We start from the raw sequence: 22289 nt of genomic DNA, 5'->3' as shown, positions 1-22289 counted from the left end.
AAATAAATAAAACTGGCAGTAGGTGGCAGTAAATATCATCGCTTCATTTATTGTCATTTCCTTCTCAGGTGACTGATACTTTGAGCAATGAAGCAAACCATTGCTGTGTCCCAATTCACAATCTTTTCTTTTACAAAATAGTACATTTAGGGTGTAGTACAAGTATATACTTTTGAGTGTTACAGAAGAGTCTGCAAGCTTTAGGACATGCTATTTTTTCATTAACAGATTGTTGCACAGTTACATCGCTCGTCAATCATCTCGACACAATCCACAGTTCTTTCAGATTTAATTACATAGGATTACCTAGGACTTCAGTAATATTAGGATAATTATGCATTCTGTTAATGTCCAAACATGTCTTGATAAGTTCACATTGTTGTTGCAGATGAAATATAACATGGGAAATGTGATTTTAAATATTTTCCAGTTGGCTAGATATCAAGTCATTCAAACAACTTAACCAAAGCCGTTCTACTTGACAGTTGGTCTCGCACGTCTGCCATGTTTGTAGTTTATTTACACTTTTTACCCAATATTGTAGTTCTATTCAAATTCACGTCCAATGTGCAATGGACTGTGGGCAATATTAGTGGTTAAAGTACAGACACTTCAAATTCTTACCATAATGATAAACCATTCGAGAACCTTTGACATACACTTTAAAACATACTACAGTTTGGACATACTTCTATTTTCCAATACTATTTAGGATGGATAATATGTGAATTGGGATGCAGCACATTTTACTAATTAATTATACAGTGTTTAAAAACCTTCAATGTTCTTAATCCCTGTTCATTTTCCATGATTTCATAGCTCTTGCAGCTGATGGAAACCCCCAGTCCATTCTCAATCTCAGTCTTCAATGATCAGGTCTACTGGTCTGATACCAAGAGAGGAACCATTCAGAGAGCTCACAAAACCACAGGAAAACAGCGCCAAGTCCTGCTCAAACGTCCTGGACAGCCGTTTGGATTGAAGGCAAGTATTTCAGATCTGTGTGATTGTTACATTACACACCTCTCGAAAGACGATGGTGGTTTTTAAATGTGTTTTTAAAAATAAATATAGGGTTGTTGGGTTTTTTTGGTATGCGTTTTGGTTTGGTACTTACTAACTAACATGACTTGCATTTTATTATTTAATATACATAGAAATTTATATGATGTTTATTTGTGTGTGTAGGTCTGCTTTAAAGACCCATCTATTTTCTCTTGCTTTAAACAATCCTTGATTATTGGTTCTATTATTGCTTTTATTGATTTATTCTGATAGTCTTGTTTACTTATTATTTACTTTATTATCCTATCTATATTTCACTACTCCTTTAAACATTTAGTTGTTTTTAAATGTATTTGAGGAGTGTTTTTATTCTGTACGTGTTATGGTTGGGTATATTTACGAACATGCCTTATTATTTAATATGTATATAGATCTGATTTTTTTTTATTTTGTATTTTTACTTCTGTGTCAAGTCTGCTTTAAGGACTTTTCTATTTAAACTCGCTTTTATTTATCCTTGATTATTGCTTCCATCATTGCTTTTGATTAATCTGATAGTCTTGTCTACTTATCTTATCTATATTTCACTACTCGTATAATCATTTGGTTAAGTGTTTTATACATATAGTTTTTTGTGTCTGTTTTGGTTTAGTATAATCCTTATTATTTAACATGCATATAGATTTCGGATGTTTTGAGTCTGCTTTTAAAGACTTACCTATTTTCTCTTGCTTTTATTAATCCTTAATTGATTCTATTATTGCTTTCATTGATTAATCTGATAATCTAGTTTACTTACCTTCTAAATTATCTTTTACTACTCCTATAAACAGCACTTGTGTTTTGGTTTGTTTTACTAACTAACATGACTTAAATGTATTTTATATGCATAGATTTATAAATGTATTTATTTTGTATTATGTCATGTCTAAGTCTGCTTTAAAGACTTATCTTTTATTAATGCCTAATTATTGGTTCTATTACTGCTTTTATCGATTAATCAGATAATCTTGTTTGTTTTTATTATCTTCAAATCTATATTTTACTACTATAAACATTTGGTTGTTTTTAAATGTTTTATAGAGTATTTCTATTGTTTGTGTTTTAGTTTGGTATATTAACTAACTATCATGACTTATTTAATATGCATATTTATGAGATTGATCATTTCTGTTTTTATGTTAATGCTCTGTATTTGATATTCATCTGCGTTATTTGCAAATACGAAAATCTAAAAAGTTCAAATAAAAAAAATGAATATTGTATTGTAAAATATCCCCCAAATAGAAGCTCTTTATAACTGTTGAGATGTTTGTATGTGTGTGTGCAGGTGATTCATGGTCTCCTCCAAGAGGACGTCTCGAACCCCTGTGAGTCCCAGGGCTGTTCTCACCTGTGTGTTTTAGCTCCAGGGCTGAAGGCTGTATGCAAGTGTTCTACTCAGTTCCTGCTGGATGAAGACGGCTTGACCTGCTCCAAACCCAAAGACTCGTCCTTCCTGCTGTTTCTCTCTCCTGCTGCAGTCACACAGGTGTTCCTGTTGGTTACAGAAGAATGTTATTAATATAGCATGTTTTGGCTAATAATGGACACTTTTCACATTTCTGGTCATAGTTGGGTAAACTAAGTGCAGTGAATGGGAGAGTACAAAAAACTTTTTACATTTCCATTTGCTGAAATAATAAAAGAAACTCCACGATGGTGCTATCAAGACTTTCAGAAAAAGTAAAATATAATTTTTGTGAGACTGATAACGGCAGCCAGAAGAGAGAACGTCAAATTTACTGTCCTGCCCATAGAAATTGCATTACAAGCGGTAATTTGTGTTTTTAAAGATGATATAAATGTTCATAAGTTTAAGTTAAATTATTAAAATCGTTCAAGGATTTAAGATGCTGGTGACCGTTAAACGCATCACTGACATGTCTTGTGAAAAGGGTCCATAATAGGCTCACTCGGAATCTGCAGATTTCTTTTAGCCCATCATCGAGTCTATCATGTAAATGTATTTATTCAGTTATTATATTAACTTATTGTTGATTAATTATAAAATAAGCATATTTAATAATACATAAGTATTTTCTGTCTTTTAGTAGATATATTATATCAGTGACTGTCTTGCTTACCAAACATACTTGGATCTAATTGTATTTGCATTGAAAACCCTTATGCTGAGGTCAGACTGCATGATTTTAGCCCTGATTTTGACTCTCCGACAGGTTTTGAGAAATCACAGACAAATGCCTGAAATCACAGGCAAATCGGTGCTCGTTCACGTGAGTAACACGTGACAGGCTAAATAGCTGGAGCTGTCAGTGACTCAAAATCATGCCTTGTGAAATGTGTTCTGTTTGAAATAACATTGGTAATTACCTGTAGCCAATGAGAGAGCAGCATCCACTAGTGTGGGTATCTGCAGGCCAGCGGGAGGTTGAGGGAGAAGTTAAGTGCTCATTTTCAGTTTATTTGGACCTAAGAAATAAAGGAAAAACTAGTGGAAATTTGTTAGGAGCACCCATGTCTGTTTGACATGTCATGTGAGCAATACCACAACCGGGTCAAAAAAAAAAGTTGAGAAATTGGTAATTCCCTTCAAACTCAGGTGAGCAAATGTACATTTCCTACCTCATTAAAGGTTTCTTTATCATTTAGTTAATAACACAACATATACTACGTGTTTTTGGTTGAGACGTAGTTTGGACCGTTGTCGTCGATTCTTCCTATTGAGTCATGCAGTGTGAAACCCCCCTGTCGCCAACGACAAAACGCTAGCCCAGATAATCATGCAGTGTGAAAACATCTGTGACGTGATTACTTTGAAAATCATGCAGTCTGAACTCAGCATAGGTTAAAGTTTTAATTTTATTTCTTTTTTTTCTTTTTGTTACTAGACTCAAATTATTCCACATAAATTTGAAGATATTTTATAAACTTTTATACAGAAATAGCAAATGTCCGCAGATTTGGCCCTGGTAATAAGTAATGCTCCGTGCGATGCTTAGAAAAATTTAGCAAATTGTTTGTGCACACCTGCTTTTATTGAAGGAATGTTCAAGGATTTATAAATTTGATTCATAAATTTGAGATGGTCTAATGTAGCAGCTGTGACATCTAAACTTTTTTTTATAAAAAATAAATATTGGCCGTGACAATATTAATGTCAAGTCTAGCTTTATTGTTGTTCCGCTACATGTGTGGACATACAGAGGAACGAAATGTCGTGTGTCGAAGGACAACGGTGCAACATGGATTAATCATAAATGCAAACAACACTGGACCCCTACTGAAAAAAAACAGCTTAAACCAGCCTAAGCTGGTTGGCTGGTTTTAGCTGGTTGGCCACTTCCAGGCTGGTTTCCAGCCATTTCCAGGCTGGTCTTAGCTGGATATAGCTGGTTTTGGCTGGGCTCCCGCCTGGCTAAGCTGGTCAAGCTGGGTTTAGCTGGTCATCTCTCAGCCTCAACAGCTAAGGCCAGGCTGGAAATGGCCAAAACCCCTCTAAAACCAGGCTGGTTAATCAGCTAAAACCAGCCAACCAGCGTAGGCTGGTTTAGGCTGGTTTTTTCAGTAGGGACATGAGCTAATTATAAAAAAAAAAAACCTACGCATAACTAACATATACTATGAAATAAAATACTTAAACTATACACAAGACAGGCTATAACAAGTACTTTTACATGAGACTGAACAATGTTGTGCAGAAATATTGTGCAAAAGATGTATTAAAGGTTGAATGTTTTAGTCCATGAATGAAAATTTGATGTTTCAGCAATAGTAACTAGTATAATATTCATTATTGAATGAACTTTAAAATAAATCACTATTTTAATCAAACTGGCTTAGACATTTCATAAAGAAATCTATTTTTACATGAGGTTAATCCTTTTAATCATTTAACTGTATAAAGTTCTAAATAATAAATGCAATAATGAAAGTGCTACTTGCCAAACATACCAGCGGATTCTAGTATCTTCCATGCATGCTCTACATGTAGTTAGATTTTGTTCATTTTAACCTAGTAAACCCATTTGGCCTCTGTCCCCAGGTGTATCTACAGAACAGACACAGTGACGTGACCCCTCAGAAGTGGCCCGATCATCGCCGTTTTGACCTTCCCAAAATGAACCACCCAAACATGCTAGATTTAGTTCTGCGAGACCTCACGCTGTACGTGTCCGACACGGATCAACCTCTCGTGGGACTCTTCAAGATGAAGGACGCTGCTCTGGTGCCCCGTGGAAAACTCTTCCAGCTCCACAAAGACTCTGTGAGGGTTTTTTCGGTGGACTGGATCACTTTAAACGTGTACTGGAGCAGTGAGAAGCTGCCCGGCCTGCAGGTCACTTCACCGGATGGCAGATTTACCAGTGTTTTAATACGGGAAGGTGTGGGAATCATTGAATCCATTGGTTTGGAGCCGCCAAGCGGACGCCTCTGCTTCTCAAACAGGATCCAGGAGGGAAAGATGAGCATGGTGGAGTGTGTGTTTATGAATGGACTGAACAGGACAGTGGTGTGGAGAAATTCAGTCAGGCCGACTTCACTGATCTTGACTGATGAAGGGAATCGAGTCTACTGGGCTGATACTGGTAGGACTTTTTTTGCTATCATACAGTTATTCGCCCTCCTGTTTTTTTTTTTTTTTTTTTTTCTTTCACTTTAAATATTTTCCAAATGATGTTTAACAGGGCAAAGAATTTTTCACAGTATGTCTGATAATATCTTTTCCTCTGGAGAAAGTCTTATGTTATCTCAGCTAGAATAAAAGCAGTGTTTATTATTTTTTTAAACTCTTAAGGTCAATATTATTAGCCCCCTTAAGCAATGTTTTTTTGATTGTCTACAAAACAAACAATGGTTTTACAATGTATTTGCGAATGATGCTACACTAGCTCCTGCTTTCCAGCCATTAAAGAGTTGAAACAGTCCAGTTTTCCAGTTGATGGATGTAGAACTTGCATGTATTTAAGCATTTATATTTGGTGTGCAGGTGTGTGTGGTTTCCTATAAATGAATGTAGAAAATACAAAATGACCACATTTACAATTACTGAATCTAATCCTATACATCTTTGAATATACAAGAGGCATTTTTAAACAATATGCATTATGTAACACAACTGACGCAGTTATAATAAACCTAAGTTGTTCAAAATGGCGTCATTAATATACATCATATAGTCACAATCAATTAACTAATCAAGTACTGTCCATTGCCGTTGTAAAGTAAATGCAAACAACATATTAGAAATAACTTCAAAATAAGTATTGATAAGCACAGATTATAACAAACACCAAGAACAATCTTCACTCAGTCTTGAATACGTTTACAGCAGTGAGACGCTAACTAAACGAGGTGGTTATGGACCACACTCCATTTCCAGTCCTATTCAGCGAACTATGGTAATTTGTACACAATGACTTGCCTAGTTAACCTAGATAAGCCTTTAAATTTCACTTGAAGCTGAATACCAGCATTTTGAAAAATATCTAGTAAAATATTATTTACTGTCATCATGGCAAAGATAAAATAAATCAGTTATTAGAAAAGAGTTATTAAAACTGGTTTAGAAATGTTAATCTTTCTGTAAAACAGAAATTGGGGAACTAAATATCCAAGAGGGCTAATAATTCTGACTTGTATATGTTGGGGATAAAGTACTTGCAGGTGGTAATCACAAAATAAATCCTGACAGGCTTATCGGCAGCCCAACAGACTTGTATAAAAACTGAAGTGCTTTATTCTGCAAAAAAATAAACGCCTGGATGTACTTTATCCCAGTTTTTACATGCCTACTTGCCAAAAATGTAAAAAATAGGCAATTGTTCTGAGCTGTAATAGTTTATTTATTAAATGCAGAGACAGAAATCTGCTACCTACGATCCACTAACCTACTAATTATTCGGTCACAAAATGGCGTCAAACGGAAACTGAGCACATGGATGTGAACGCATTTACTGATGATAAAGGATTCAAAGTTCCTGCATCTGCATGTGTTATTGGTTTCAGTGGTTGTTATCTGGGGTTATTACACGGCTGTCTGGAATACTTGATTCTGATTGGTCAGTTGCAGTATTCCAGGTTATGTTATTCCCAGAGAACAACCGCTGAATGACACATTATCATCCGGGAATAATAATAATGGGCACATGTTACAATAAGGTTTCATTAGCTAATGTATTTATTAACATAAACTAAAAATGAATAATAGTTGAACAGCATTTATTAATGATAGTTCAACATTTGCTAATGCATTAACATCCTACGCACCTGTATCTTAATGCCAACAAAGAACTTTCATTTTTACAAGTGTATTAGTAATGTTATGGTCTCTTTTTTTTTTCTTTTTTTAAGGTCTGGCAGTAATTGGTTCAGTTGGCACAGATGGTTCCGGATACAAGGAAATAAAGACAGAAGAAGGTCTGATGGCATTTACTTTGGTCAACAAAGTGCTTGTTTGGATCACTAAAAAAGGTACTTTTTTATGGGGATGTTTTTTGTTGTGCTGGTAAAAAAACAAATCATTCTAACCAGTTTATGGTGGATTTTACCTGATGTTTGTGGTTTAGACTCCACTAAGTGTTGGTTCAGTGATGATGAGCAGCGGTCAGGAAAACTCTGGTTTGAAGTGGACACTGAGGTTGTGAACCTGAAAGCATTCGCAAAGTCAAGACAGAAAGGTGAGCTGGAAATAGTTTCAAACATGATCGAATTCACAAATTCTGCAGGTCAATAATAGAGTAAATTGACAAGTTTTCACCATGGAAACTTCCCTACTTCATTGGTTAATTTAAGAAATGGACACATTTAGTCATGTTTTCTAAAATTATACGTTTAAATATGCATACAAGGCATTATTTCATTAAATGTGCACTGATTTGCATTCCTAGCAGGAAAATGTGGATGTTTTAGTGTCAAGGATTTCACAGCTTTACTATTCAGAAAACAATGCGATAAGCCAGAATAACATACAGCATATACAACATTGTTCAAAATAATAGCAGTACAATGTGATTAACCAGAATAATCCAGGTTTTTTGGTATATATTTTTTGAGACATGGCAAACAAGTTACCAGCAGGTGAAGTAGATTCTCAAACAAACAAGATCCAGCATTAATGAAATGCACGCTCTTAAGGCTGGGAATTTCTGTTTAGTCACATTGTACTGCTATTATTTTGAACAATACTTTGTAGAATTAGGAAAATTATGTATGACTATCCCTCTGTGAAAACCTTTAGAATATAGATATGAATAAAATCTCCACTTTCCTGCAACTAACAATAGTTTATGACTAAAGAAAAAAAACTAATTGAAAAGAGCCTTTAAATGTATGCATTGTGATTGGGGGAAAAAAGTAACAAGCACTGAAAAAACAAATCTACTAATGAAAAGCAAGGGGAAAAACGATTTCAGTGTCTTTCCTGAACTCTTAATTGTGGGCAAAGAATAAACATTGCAGGAGTGATCAGATTTGACTGTAATTTCCTCATCATTGTAATATAAAGGCATAATCAGCTCAAAGTAAGTTGAATCAGACAGTATGGTGAAACTTTGATCACTGACTGGTCTTTTTTTCCTGATTCAGGCACTAATCTCTGCTCTAATGGTAATGGCGGCTGCAGTCAGCTCTGTCTGGCGTTCCCAGGAGGAAAGACGTGTCGTTGCGCTCATGATCACCGCCTGCTTGATGGTGGAGATTGTAGACCTGAATCCCACTGTCCTGAAAACAGCAAACCATGTCTGAGTGAAGACCTGTGTCTGCCTCTGGAGCAGTTCTGCAATGGCGTCGCTGACTGTCCAGATCATTCTGATGAGAACTGTGAGAAATTGATCATTTTATTTATTTTTGTATTTAACTTATTATTGTTTTGAATGCATATTAGTGAGAGAGTTAAGGTATCAGAATCAGTCAGAGGTCAATTGTTACAATCTATCAGCAGAAAACAATGTTCACATTTTCTTCCTCCCTGAATCGAACGGTACAATTACACTCACTGGGCACTTTATTAGGTACACTTTACTAGTACTGGGTTGGCCTTAATCCTTCATGGCATAATTCAACAAGGTCCTGGAAATATTCCTCAGAGATTGGTCCATATTAACAGGTTAGAATCACAGCTGCACATTCATGATGTGAATCTCCTGCTCCACCACATCCCAAAGTTGCTCTTTTGGATTGAGACCTGGTGACTGTGGAGGCCATTTGAGTACAGTTAACTCCTTGTCATGTTCAAGAAACCAGTCTGAGATGATTTGTGCTTTGACATGGAGTGTTATCCTGCTGGAAGTAGGCATCAGAAGATGGGTACACTGTGGTCATAAAGGGATGGACATGGTCAGCAACAATTCTCAGGTAGGCTGTGGCGTTGCTCAATTGGTACTAATGGGCCCAAAGTGTGCCAAGAAAATATCCCCCACACCATTACACCACCACCACCACCAGACTGCCAGAAGCCTTTAATGGGGTAAAAAATGTACCTGTTTTGCTCACCTGGCTTATAAAGGGGATTAGCAATTTCTCAACTTTTTTATTTTTTGACCTGGTTGTTGTATTGCTCAGATGACACGTCAAACAGACACGGGTGCTCCTGCCAAATTTACACTAGTTTTTCCTCCATTTGTTGGGTCCAAATAGACCAAACAGAAGTCTTAACTTCTCCCCCAACCTCCCGCTGGGCTGCAGGTACCCGTACTAGTGGATGCAGCTCTCTTATTGGCTGTAGGTAATCGCTGATATTTTCAATCAGATCACATTTCACACGGCATGATTTGAGTCGCAGACAGCTCCAGATATTTAGCATGCCAAATATCTCGCAGGTATCGGCGACTCATTGTCGATTCTCTCAGATTGCATCTTTGATAGTTCACAGTGTGATTTTTACTCATGTGAACGAGCACAGATTTGCCTGTGATTTCAGGCGTTTGTAGCGATTTCTCACAACCTGTCGGCGATTCAAAATCAAGGCTAAAATCATGCAGTCGTAACTCGGCATAAGGAGCATCTTAGATGACTTTAGATATTTATTCTGCACTGCAGTCTGTCTGTAAAATGAATTATATTCTCTTCTTTTTCAGGTCTGGATGATAAACAGTATAAAACGGTTGGAATCAATCCTAAAGCCTTTGCTCCAGGTTTGAGCGAGAACATTATACCGGCGAATGTGGAGTCGGAGATGTGTGACATTAAGCTGTGTAAAGGGAAAGGCAGGTGTGTGAGCAGGAGCGGTGAGACGGTGTGTGACTGTGATCCAGGATTCAGCGGTGAACACTGTGAGGACCGTTCAGGTCTCTTGCAGGGACCCGTCCTGTACGGAGTGATCGGACTGTGTGCTGGTGTGGTGGTCCTAGCGGTCACTGTCGGCATCATTCAGAGGAAGAAAGCCACAAATCAAAGGTTTGCTCTAATTGGATGACTGGCATTTACTGCATGGGTTTAATCAATTAGAGTAATGGCTCTTGAACTCGATTTCTGGAGGGCCACAGCTCTGCACAGTTTAGTTCCAACTCACACCTGCATTAGAGTCTCTAGTAGTCGTTAAGCACCTTGATTAGTTAGATCAGCTGTGTTTGATTAGGGTTAGAGCAAAATTGTGCAGAGCTGCGGCCCTCCAGGAACTGAGTTTAAGACCATTGAGTTAAAGTAATTCATTACTGTAGTTAAAAGATTTATCAGCTGAAAATGAAAGTATTGGGGGCCATTCATACAATGCACCTTTCCATCTGACAATGGTTGTTGCTAGAAAGGATACAGCTGCAAGAATAATTTATATTATTTATTAAACTACCCATTAACACTAGAACTACAGAGGTGGTCATTATGACCCTTTTTAAAAGTTGGTAATTTAATAACCTTGTTAAAATAAAACACTTTTCCTCTGCATTAAACAGAATGTTAAAAAATAAACAAAGTACATAATTACCTTTAATTACCGTAGCAGTCAGAATGTCGCATGCATTTCAGTGTTTGCTACTTTTTACCATGACTTTTAATATGCGTGCCTCTGTTGGCTTTCTGTTAACAAAAACATAACTTCCGATATGTCTTTAAACCAACAATTTAACAAAAAAAAAACTTGCTCTCCTGCTTGAGAAAATGAATATGAAATTGAGGACCAAACATTCACAGGCAGTCTCAAAGCCTAACTACACACTTATAGGCTGTATTAGCAAAACTAATGGATTTTTAGGGTAATGACTTCATAAAATAACAACGAACATTCAAAGCTTAATTTTGTGATCTCAGAATGACTGCTACAGTAGTTATAGAATTCCGGTAGTTCAAGTGTACATCTACCCCAACCTTAAACCTACCCCTTACAGTAGTGTAAAAACTAATTATAATGAGATTTGGGGTTTTTTATTTTTTATTTACCCATTAATTTTTTTTAATGTCTACCCAGCCCTAAACCAACCCCTCTCAGTAATGTAAAAACAGTAATTGTTGTTGTACGGTAATTGTGTTGTAAAATAGATAATTATTGTTAACATCTGGTTGCAGTTGTACCGCTTCTAGACAATGAAAAAAGCACCATCTTCGCCATGTTGTCATGCCAACTTGCTCCTGTAAACAAAAGCTTTGCAAAACTTGAGGCTCTGATTGGCCAGCTAACAATGTGCTGTGATTCGCGGATCAGCTCCACGTCACGGCCCTACAAGCATGCGTTTTCACGCTGTGTAAACACTGTCAGTCAGAGTAGCTGTTAGCTGTATCAGTTTAAGCCTGAATCAGACAGAAAATGACAGACGAAACAGCTGAACCTCAGGGCTGCTGTCTAAAATTAAATCTGACATGTCTTTCATATATATTCGGGTTATAAGCATGTGCAAGTAATATGAAACGTTCACGTATCTTTTGAGTTTGATATGTAGAACACATGGAAAGGAAAATCGAGACTGCTGCGCTGCTGAAGACTTTGGGTGTATACAGGGGCTATAAATTTTTTTTTTTTTATAATTTCCTGGAACATAATTAAAATTAAGTTGTAAGCTCTTCTCTCATTGTGTCGTGCCCAAATAAAGAAACAGAAGATGATCTGTAGAATCATCAGCATTTGGGCGGCATTTTACCTTTCTGTGCTATAACATTACAGTGCCTCTGGCGATGGCCCTGGGTGCATGCGCGTGGTGAATACGCGTAACCTGATGTGTTTGTGATCTCACTTGCCCGAATGTATTTTTTGTAGTCCCCAAACTTTGTTCGCTGTAGGCTTTGCTAAGCTAACTCTGTAAAAACCAATGGCTGCGTCCGAAACCGCATACTTCTATACAATATATTATGCTTAAATCAGTGTGGGAGCCGAGTAGTATATCCGAATTCATAATTCGAAAATTAGTATGTGAGACCTACTACTTCCAGCGAGATTCTGAAGTGCACATGACAAAATGGCGGATGTAGTACATGTGAATTCCAGCACATGTACTCACCTTGGCAGGTGGTTTTGAATGCAGCCAATGTCTCCCTTTGCTTTGAACTTTGAGCGTCTTACATTCAGAGATGTTGTCTGTTCACACTGCTACAATTCACATCAACTAAAGTTTCAAATATGATATCGTAGTGGACCACCCCTTTAATACTGTATTCATCATTTGTTTCAGTTCAGAGAAGTGGAGAATTCAGTTTTTTTTTTTGATGGTCCAGTTGAGTATTAGTAGACTGTCTGCTTAATATCTGCTGATACTGCTCCTTCAACAGACATTTAACTGACTATAAGAAACTTTGCGAGTACATATCAACTTTACACTAACCCTAACCTAACAGTCTACTTATAATCTAATGAGAATTAGTTGGCATGTAGATGCAATGTAACTTCTATAAACGGACCATCAAAATAAAGTGTGACGGAGTAATTTTCAAACAGAAAAGTTAGAAAAGAAATTTAGGTACAATTCTAATGACGCAATTTAGTATTTAAATGTATTTTTTGAAGTGACTTACCATCTACTGATTTACTCTGATTGAAGCATGCTTGTGTGTTCAGACAAGCAACTCAGACTGTGGACATGCAGGAGACGGGCATGAAGGAACTGGAGAAAAGACGTGAAGCGTCTTCAGCTAGATCTAATGGAAAGGACACAGAAGTATCAGAGGTATGAAGTTGGAGAGTGCTAATTATATTAAAGGAAAAATATACTCTCAAAAATAAAGAGGACATGAATTGAGGACACAAGTTCAGATGCAAAACACTCAATCCATCAGACCTTTTATTTATTTTTTTTTTAAATGAACATTTTCTATCAGATGACTCTAATTAGGCTCAGAAGTTTCATTTTATAGATAATGAAAAGGTTATTATCTAGTAAATAAATAGCCTTTTTTTCCCAAAAATGTCACTTTAGACTATTCTTTTGTTTTTTTAACAATTTAGATTTTCTTTTGCATCAAAACCAGCTAAATCCACCTCTGCTTTTTTTGCAAAAACCTCTAAATCCACCTATCGGGACAAGACAGTGTAATTAGTTGTAAATCATTAAAGATGCAATTAGAGATTATTTTACCAAACATAAAACACATTACACAAAACACTCTTAAATTAAAAATGCATCTGCCAAGTGGTGGTTCATTCTGCTGTGGCGTAACCCCTGATAAAACCAGGGACTAAGCAGAAGGAAAATTAATGAATGAAATCTGTCAAGTGCATTAATAAATAACATTAAATAAACTGACATTAATTATATCTTAACAATCTGTTGTCATTTCTGATATTTAGGATTTAGATTTAATGTAAGTAGAGCAATGTAAACATTGTAAGTGAAGCTTGGTAGATTCAAATAATGTAATATAAAAACATTGTGAAACATCAATATGTGTGCATTTTCCATTAATATAAAAAGCTTTTCAGACATATAGGTAATATGAAGTAATATAAATAATGTATAGTTTTACACATTTATCTTTTAAAAAATAGCTTAAATTAGCAAATAAAACACACATTAGGTCAGACACTTTTATAAGCTGTCATTCATTCATACTCTCTATACTCAAGGTCTTTGTCTCTTGTTTATCCTCACAGCATCCATGTGGGATAAAAGGTCATCTTAACTCCCTTTCGTGAAACGCAGTTGCCGTTTAATGTATAGTAAATTGGACTCAAAGTAGCGTCGCTGCACAAACGTTATGAATGCATGCTACACTATCGACTGTACATTTTGTTTTTTCTTATAATGCACAGAGTTTTGAAGGGATGTTTTCATTTGCCATTCACTGACAGTCGGACAGGCTCATCCAGTTCATCAAACTCCATTTTTTTACAACCTAAATCAAAAGCGGAATAAAACAATCTCTTCATAAAAGCCGGCGTATCAGTGCGCCGTTACATTGAAAATGTATCATTCGATTCGCACCTTCTGATTGGTTCTTGGGATATAGCAGCTTTTGCCAAGTGGCGTTTAGCGGCTTTTGCATCTGAACTCTTCATATTACCCTTGATATTTTAATGTAGTTAATGTGCTGTAGATGTATCCTGTAAAACCAAGGCTTTGATATTGGCAGTCAAAAATATCTACAGTTGCAACCTAAACTATTGGTAAAAGTTGAAAAACCCTCAGATTCTGCTTGTGTAGTGTCGATCTCTTCCTCATTAGCATAAATAACCATGAGTGAGAAGCAGTTGTCTGAGTTTTAGCTTCGTACCTGCTGAAGATAATGGCAGCGACTATTGTAATGATGCACAAATGAAAGATAACATTAGTCCTGTTTTGAATCTGCCGCTATACTGAAGCACAAGCATTTGTAGCTCCGCCCTCTTTTCAAAAGCACGATTTAATTTAAAGCGACAGTCAACAAAATGCCACAACTTGGATCAAAGCCTAAAAAGGTCAGTTTCAAAGAGTTATAAAACATTATTTATGGGGTATTTTGAGCTAAAACGTCACTCACACACACCAGGGACATCAGAGATTTGTTTTAGATCTTGTTAAAAGGTGCATAATAAGTCCTCTTTAAGGAAAATTAAGGAAGAACGATTAAAATGTGACCTGTAACATCGTTTATACCGTTTCTGGAGTTTGTGACCTCTAATTCTAAAACCATGTGACCTTAAATTCTTCCTGTTGTGCTCAAAATATTCCCATTTAATCGTAGTTGATATTACATGACTTTTATATCTGTTTCAGGAAAATGTGGTGACGTCTGTGGACTAGCTTCATCACGTCGGCTGAAGCATCTTGGTTTCTTGAATAAAGTCATGTTGCATTTGGAAAAGTCAAATTTATAGTCTGTTTAATATAATTAACTTGTCCACATTTAATCAGACTGTTCATAACTCTGTTCTCATTCAACGAGTCTAAAGGCAGATTATTTTGATAACTCACCGACTGCTGATATCATCCTGGTTTACCACAAAGGTTCAGTAAGAACTGATTTTGCCACAGCCACCACATTGTGTATCAGTCATAATGAAAGATTAAACTGATTTTATTTAATGAGCTTGTTGTGAAATGATCATCTTGACCACAAATAAATAGTGGAGGGAATTTAAGGGGTGGGGCTACAATGAAAACCTAAAGGCTCCACCTACAATGACATCAATACATCACAGGATTAATGCATGCTCTGAAATGTAATTTGAAGATTGCAAAGGACGGTACAACATTAGACAAGCTCTGACTGATCTCAAGGTAATATTTCTGTTTTTACATAAATTATTCTGATTTGTGTAGGAAATTAGTCTAAAATCTGTTTTCTAAAACAGGATGAAGAATTTGATGATTTTTGTCAGCCTATTAAGCGTCACCCTTGGCTTCCCAGTGGGTTCGCCTTTATATAAGGTGAGTTTCACAACAGACTATGAACCCCAAAGGCTGTCTTATATTTACAACTGTATTTGTAGGAAAGTCAAACATGCGTTTACATTTTATGCCAAATATCATTAAGCATTCATGAAAGATGATCTTTATTTGATTTTAGGTATTGAGCAAAGGCTGTGAATACTTGTGCATTTTTCCCCACATTGTCATTATGGGGTATTGTGTGTAGAATTGAGGAAATAAATGAATTTAATCCATTTTGGAATGAGACTGTAACTAAATAGTGCAACGCTATGAATACTTTCCGGATACACTGTAAATGGCCTCTAAAACATGTGCTTGGGAAAGATACCGTTAGCTAACTAGTATCACTTCCCTTAACTTGAGAGGTGAAAATGAGGTCCGATATCCCTGTTTTTCAATAGTCATTCTCCATTCAGAACGGACCTTCGGGTCATTCGGAAAGCAGTAAAATCATAAACTTGTCACTGTTTTTGCTGATAAGATATACAGCCAGGTACACAACAGTGCGCCATAGCAGATGCTGTTCCTGTGTGACTCCAGTTGTTACTTCCGGGTTTCTCCCCACCACAGCCTCGCTTTTAAAATGAAATCGTATATGAGTGATATGAATCTACCACGTTGTCTCTGACAGTCTCAAACTGCACTTGGACATTATGTAAAAATAGCTTGCCATATTTTATTAAAAATATAAAGCTTAAGTGTGAAAGGCAAACATGCAATAGCTTGCCATATCAGTAAAAAATATACTTAAAGTGAAAAATGACTTGTCATTTTGAAAATGTAATGCTTAAATTATGTATTGAAACTATACTTGTAAGTCTGATAAACATGAAAAGAGATAGCAATAAAATCTAATGCAGAACAAAGCTTTTGGCCAAATTTGGAGCTTGTAGCATTAAAGCCCTCAGAGGAGATAGAATTGTTTGGAACATTAATAATAATGTTTAAGTAGGATAACTATATTAGCTTTCTCAAGCCAACATAATGATATTTTTGTCACATTAAAGATGTAATGAAATTTCCTTAACCTTTAAATTCGACTGCATTTTTCTTTTTAATATGATCCAGAGAGAAAGACGCAGACGTCAGCTGGGTTATGGTTATGACTATGGATACGGATATGGATATGCACCGGTTTATCCATACTATAATATCCCCATCTATCAGCCAAACCATTTCAATGACTTCACTCCTGAAATTTACATTGGTGATGATGTGAGACGTCCAGCGACGGCCAAACCCCCTGTTACTGCAACAAGACGTCCAACAACATCACTGGTGAAGCCGGTGCGCTTTAATGGCCTTCAGCCCACAGGAGAGCCCTGTCCGCAGCCCAGAGGAGACGATTTGAACAATGATCAGCTACCAGTGTTCGTCTATGTGGATCCTAAAGAGTGGAGCTCAATGGGTGCGGTGGACAAACCTGTTTCTCCTGGTCAGACCGCTTCCAGTGATCTCCAGCCAGCGTTCGCTATCGTCCCTGGTGTTTTTCTTCCTACATCCGAGAACGGCCAAACTGTGATAAATCCAATGGAAGATCTCAACAACAGGCTGAAAACCCCAGACATGTTAAGGGTCACTGCATCTGCTAAAAAAGAGAAAGATTGTTAACTCTTGTGTATTCAAATTGACTACCCTTTCGTTAAGTTTTTGTTGTGGCTGTTTTTCCCTCATTGACTTCCATTTGTTGATTGCAAAGCCTTAACAGCATATAATCATGCATTCTTGTTGGTGGTTCTCCCTGTTGGGAAGAGGTCAAATGTGTAATTTTTATTGTTGATCATCAGTTGGCAGCATTAACCCTTTAGACAGGCCTGTGCAAACAAAGATTCTGGCTTTTATATGTAGTAAAACAGCTAATTATGTGTGCATTAATACGTTTACATCGTTTTGAGAGCTGAGCCGCTTATGGTTTTCTCAGACATCAAGATAAGTGTGCACAATGCTCTCACATACACGCAATACTCGTTGAAGGCAGAAACTAAGCTTTTTTTGGCACTGCAACTGATGATCAATGGTTAAATGCGTCATGAATGGGTAATTATATTTTGTCATGAGTTTGCAATCAAAAAATGTGATTTTTATAATGCAAGTCAAAGGGGTAAAAACAGTCACGAACATAACAGAAGTCGGCAGTCAGCTTGCCCAGAGTGTATTGTTGAATGTTAAAATAAATAAATAAATTCAAAGCATTTTCCCAAAATGTTAAGATTTGTCACCAAAAATCATTCCTTTTGCTGAAACGCAGTGAACATTGTGGCCCAATTAAGACTCAAAATCACCTTAGAGTGGAAGAAAACATCCCCAACAGCACCTTTAATTTCATGAGCTGTTCAAATTAAAGGCTACTATAATTAGTGATCGAGCAACATTTTGAGAAGCTTTAAAACTTCTGTGCATTGTTTCAAATCTTTGGTTTAAGCATGTATCGAAATACTCTCTTGAGTATTCAGTATTTCAGTAAACAGCTTAAAAAGGTCAAATGTTTTGTTCAGTTCGCCACAAGGGGGCAACCTCAAATCATCAATGGGTTTTTACCCATTTTTGGATCAGTTTTGTTATTTTTTTTATATTTTTAATGTCCGAGTTGTGTAATAAATGAGTAATCGTTAGCAGTTTTATATGTCTGTTTAACCACAAACCAAACACATTAATAGTATTAGTCTGTTTAAAGCCTGTTGAAATTGTAGTTTGCTAGCCTTATTCTTAAAGAGAATTTGATAATATTGACCTTAGCAATGTTTACATATAAAAAAAAAACCTTTTCTTCCAGCCAAACTAAGAGAGGGGTTACTAAATGAGACTAAGTTTTAAAGTTAGGCTGTCAGAATATTTTAAATGCTGTACTTATAAAAAAAAAAAAAAAAGGTTTTTAATGGCAAAGATGTATAATAATAAAAAGAAAAGTAATCATTAGTAGTCTCTTATTTGCCTGTTTAACTACAAACCAAGACACATTAATAGTAGTACATTCAAAGTCACCAATGTAGTTTACTATGTTAGCCCTAAGGCAGAGATGGCCAAAGTTGGCCCATAGTAACCTTTTAATTTGGCCCGCCATCCCATATGATAATTGTTTGGGTTGTAATTTCAAATTTAATGTAACCTTTTTTTTTGTTTATTTTATTGTTAAGCTACAAAAAGCTATCTAAAATTAAACATTCAATTTAAATGATGTCAATTAATCATATTTAGTTTAAAATGTACATACTAAAGTCTCTGCCTTATCCTCTACCCGTCGTGAGTGAATAAAGGTAATGGCAGATTCTGCCTTTCAGACTCCACTGTGTTATAAATATTTTTTTCAGAATGTTATAATTAAAGTTATACAGCATTAGTTAATCCAATTCAAATAATGTATTCTATTTATTTTTATTATGAAAATAATGTGAATTAGTAAATTAGCCATGGCAACTTTATTGTAAAATAGTTTGGTATATTTGTCTTCGACCCACAGCTCTCAATGCTATTTGGTTTTGGCCCTTCATATGAAATAGTTTGGGCACCCCTGCCTCAAGATTATTGATAAGAGAGTATCTTTGTGATCGTGTGTCCCTGTTGTCAATCAACTAAGCCAGGTTAATTATACAAGTCACAAGTGGTTTCTTCTGTTCTCTTGCCAGTTGGGGAAAAAAAATCTTAAGGGGGCGAATGATATTGACCTTAAGAATATTTACATTTTAAAAACCTACTTCCAGCCGAACTAAACTTTCTCCAGGAGAATAATAATATAGAGAGAGGCTAAATGAGTATTATTAAAATATTCAGACAACTTAATTTTAAAACTCTAGATAATAGGTAGAGAAGAACTAGATTCTGAAGTGAAAGTGATTGATAGCTGTATCCCATCTAGACTTTACTGACTAATTCTAAGGCTACTCGCATCAATATAGTATAATTTGACACTGTACACTAATAATATTTTTACAGTAGCTACTGTGAGTGTAGGAGTTAGGGTAGGGGGTAGACGTTAATATAATACAATTTAAATGAGTATAATTACGGTTTTTACATTTACTGTGGTGGTTGGGGTAGACGATATTAAAGGGGTGGTCCAGAGTGTGTTTTTAAGGCTTGGTTGTGTTTATAAGATACAATGTGTGCTTATGCTTCGCTTGTATATAAATCAAAGATATATGAAAAAATTACATGATTTTCTACAGCTACTCAGCTAACATGAAAACGACTGTCATATTTCTTAGTTCCTCTGAAAGGCCCACCCTCGAGAGGCTCTGATTGGTCAGCTAACATAATGTGCTGTGATTTGCGGATCAGCTCCGTGTCACCAGGAAGCGTTACACCTCTATATGCAAGCGCGGTGCCTCTATAAACGCTGGCTGTTTCTCAACATGCGTTCAGCGATCTTGTGTTCTCGTGTAACGTCATCAACTGCCAAAGTTCAGTTTCAAAACTGAAGACCACAAGACCGGAAAATGCGCAAAGGTTTCCAGATGCATTCTTGATATCAAGGTCGCACCTATGCAGACTTGAGCACCGAACTCGCTCGAAGTCCCAGAAGTCATTGCGACTGGAGGTGGGAAGCGTGGCATTCTATTTAGATTCATTATTAAAGTTCAGAGATATACCTTATTTATCTCAGGAGTTTCCCTAAATGAGACTGTGAAAGTAAACACAAGCATGAAAGTCTTATAAAAGGCATAAACACATTAAGAGTGTTTATTTGCTGAAATTCTTATTAAAATCTGCTTTATTTGTGTTGTGCAATATATATTTGTAAAGTCTTCATGCGTAGTATGTATTGTGAAAAGTTGAAAAATAAATCGCTGTATGAATGTTGTAATGTTTAAGTAATTTTCCGTAAAAAATATGTGAAGGTCATGTATCCATCAGGAAGAACACAGCATCTCATTTCTCACAGGAAGTGTTCTCTGTTCTCACAGTCTCCCGTTCGTTCTTCCGAGGTAACTTAGCAAAACCAGTCTCCGCAAAAACGCCAGTCTCTTTTGCGAGTTTATTATTTGAGATGTAGAACGCAAGGAAAGCATCTGCATAAATTGTTAGCGGGCCGGCGTCAATAGCCTTGTGGTTATGGTGTGTCGACACGTTGCACCGAGGTGTTCACGGTGACCCGAGTTCGATTCCCTGCTCGAGGTCCTTTACTGACCCTTCCTCTCTCTCTGCTCCACACACTTTCCTGTCTCTAAATCTCCACTATCCTATCACAAAGGTGGAAACCCCTAAAAAATTATTATAAATTGTTAGCGGTGCCAAACAGCAGCCGGCAAATTCTGGAAGTTCTCCTTTGTCAAATGCTAGAGGTATTTTTTTTTTTTTTATAATCCTCTGGGTCATAATTAAAATGAAACCATAAGCTCTTTTCTCTTTGTGTCGTGTCCTTTGGAAGACCAAATACAGAAACAAAAGATGCTCTGTGGAAATAGCAGCGTTTGGACTGCATTTTTCTCTGCTGTAACATTACAGCGCCTCTGGCCATGCACCTTCTCTGCAGGATGTATGCATGTAACCTGAAGCGTTTATAATCTCACTAACCCAGATGTATTTTTTGTAGTCGTTCGCTGTAGGCTTTGCTAAGCTAACTCTGTCTCCCTTTGCATTGAACTTTGAGCATCTTACATTCAGAGATGTTGTTTATGCTCACACAGCTACATTACACATCAACTAAAGTTTCAAATATGATATCGTAGTGGACCACCCCTTTAATACTTGTTAGTCACTGGCTTGCATAGTTCGGGACTTGTAGAGCTGCGCATCGATGGATTCCTCTTCAGTGTTTGGACTCTCAGCAGTGAATATTAAACCACACCAAAGAGCTTAAAATGGCCAAGAGGCAACACTCAATAGAACATTCCACTGCAACAGCAGCACCCAGCGATTTCGCCATTCTGTAGAGAAAACAATCAGCTGTCCATTGGTTCTTATTGTTGTCACGATGGCAAGCAGCTGCTTTGTTTTTTTTTAATTCATTTAAAAAGCACAACTAAGCTGAAATACAACCTGAATAACGACAATGCAACCCTTACAATCATAGACTGGCGATCATCAGCACTTTTAATAGTTTATTTTACAGACTTAATGTTTAATATATTTTAACCATACTTGTTTTCTTGTCACTTTTAGATTAAATTACTTTAATTAAATAGTTCACACACTGACATAATACATACTGACATGTTAAATTAACATGACTTTCAAAATGGGATGTTAGCAAATTAACTACTTTTCGTATGAGTCTAATGTTATAATAGTACACAGTTTTTTTTCCAGTGTTGTCTGTTAAAAAAGACGAATAAAGTTTTTATTTAAAAAGCTACTTTCTCCAAATTTAATTATTTTTTATTTTTGTATATATTTTAATTCATGATTTTAATGCTGTCATCAAAAATCATGGAGGCCACACAAACTACCAGATAATGTAGATTTTGTTTGAGAAACAAAACAAAAAAAATAGTAATTAAGTTATTTTGTTAACCTTACCTTTCTGTTATATGTGAAGCAGATATTTTAGATATCAAATGTATTAAACTTAGTCTA

At 36.3% G+C, this 22289-nt stretch overlaps 2 protein-coding genes across 2 annotated transcripts in view; both read left to right on the top strand.

Annotated features, from left to right (window-relative positions):
• Nucleotides 1-15389, top strand: part of lrp13 (low-density lipoprotein receptor related-protein 13) — a 37813-nt gene extending 22424 nt beyond the window's left edge. The window contains exons 11-19 of the mRNA XM_056458927.1: nt 820-984; nt 2336-2536; nt 5051-5594; nt 7360-7479; nt 7575-7685; nt 8593-8826; nt 10083-10401; nt 12986-13094; nt 15120-15389. Coding sequence (XP_056314902.1) covers nt 820-984; nt 2336-2536; nt 5051-5594; nt 7360-7479; nt 7575-7685; nt 8593-8826; nt 10083-10401; nt 12986-13094; nt 15120-15146 — 1830 coding nt within the window. The 3' untranslated portion in view covers nt 15147-15389. The remainder of the gene's footprint in view (nt 1-819; nt 985-2335; nt 2537-5050; nt 5595-7359; nt 7480-7574; nt 7686-8592; nt 8827-10082; nt 10402-12985; nt 13095-15119) is intronic.
• A 135-nt stretch (nt 15390-15524) lies between these two features.
• si:ch211-12e13.10 (uncharacterized) lies at nt 15525-20577 on the top strand. Its single transcript, XM_056457346.1, has 3 exons — nt 15525-15623; nt 15698-15773; nt 16845-20577. The coding sequence occupies exons 2-3, from the start codon at nt 15699-15701 to the stop codon at nt 17385-17387; spliced, it is 618 nt and encodes a 205-aa protein (XP_056313321.1). The 5' UTR covers nt 15525-15623; nt 15698; the 3' UTR covers nt 17388-20577.
• The last annotated feature ends 1712 nt before the right edge of the window (nt 20578-22289 follow it).

The sequence above is a fragment of the Danio aesculapii genome, chromosome 5, assembly GCF_903798145.1.
Source record: "Danio aesculapii chromosome 5, fDanAes4.1, whole genome shotgun sequence".
NCBI classification, from domain to species: Eukaryota; Metazoa; Chordata; class Actinopteri; order Cypriniformes; family Danionidae; genus Danio; species Danio aesculapii.
Note: the sequence above shows the minus strand (reverse complement) of the source record. Positions and strands in the feature narration are given on the sequence as shown.

Excerpts from the sequence above, each read along its gene's own strand:
- si:ch211-12e13.10 (XM_056457346.1), top strand. The coding sequence starts at position 15,699 with ATGAAGAATTTGATGATTTTTGTCAGCCTATTAAGCGTCACCCTTGGC. Across the intron at positions 15,774-16,844 it reads TGGGTTCGCCTTTATATAAG|AGAGAAAGACGCAGACGTCA; the intron begins GTGAGTTTCACA and ends AATATGATCCAG.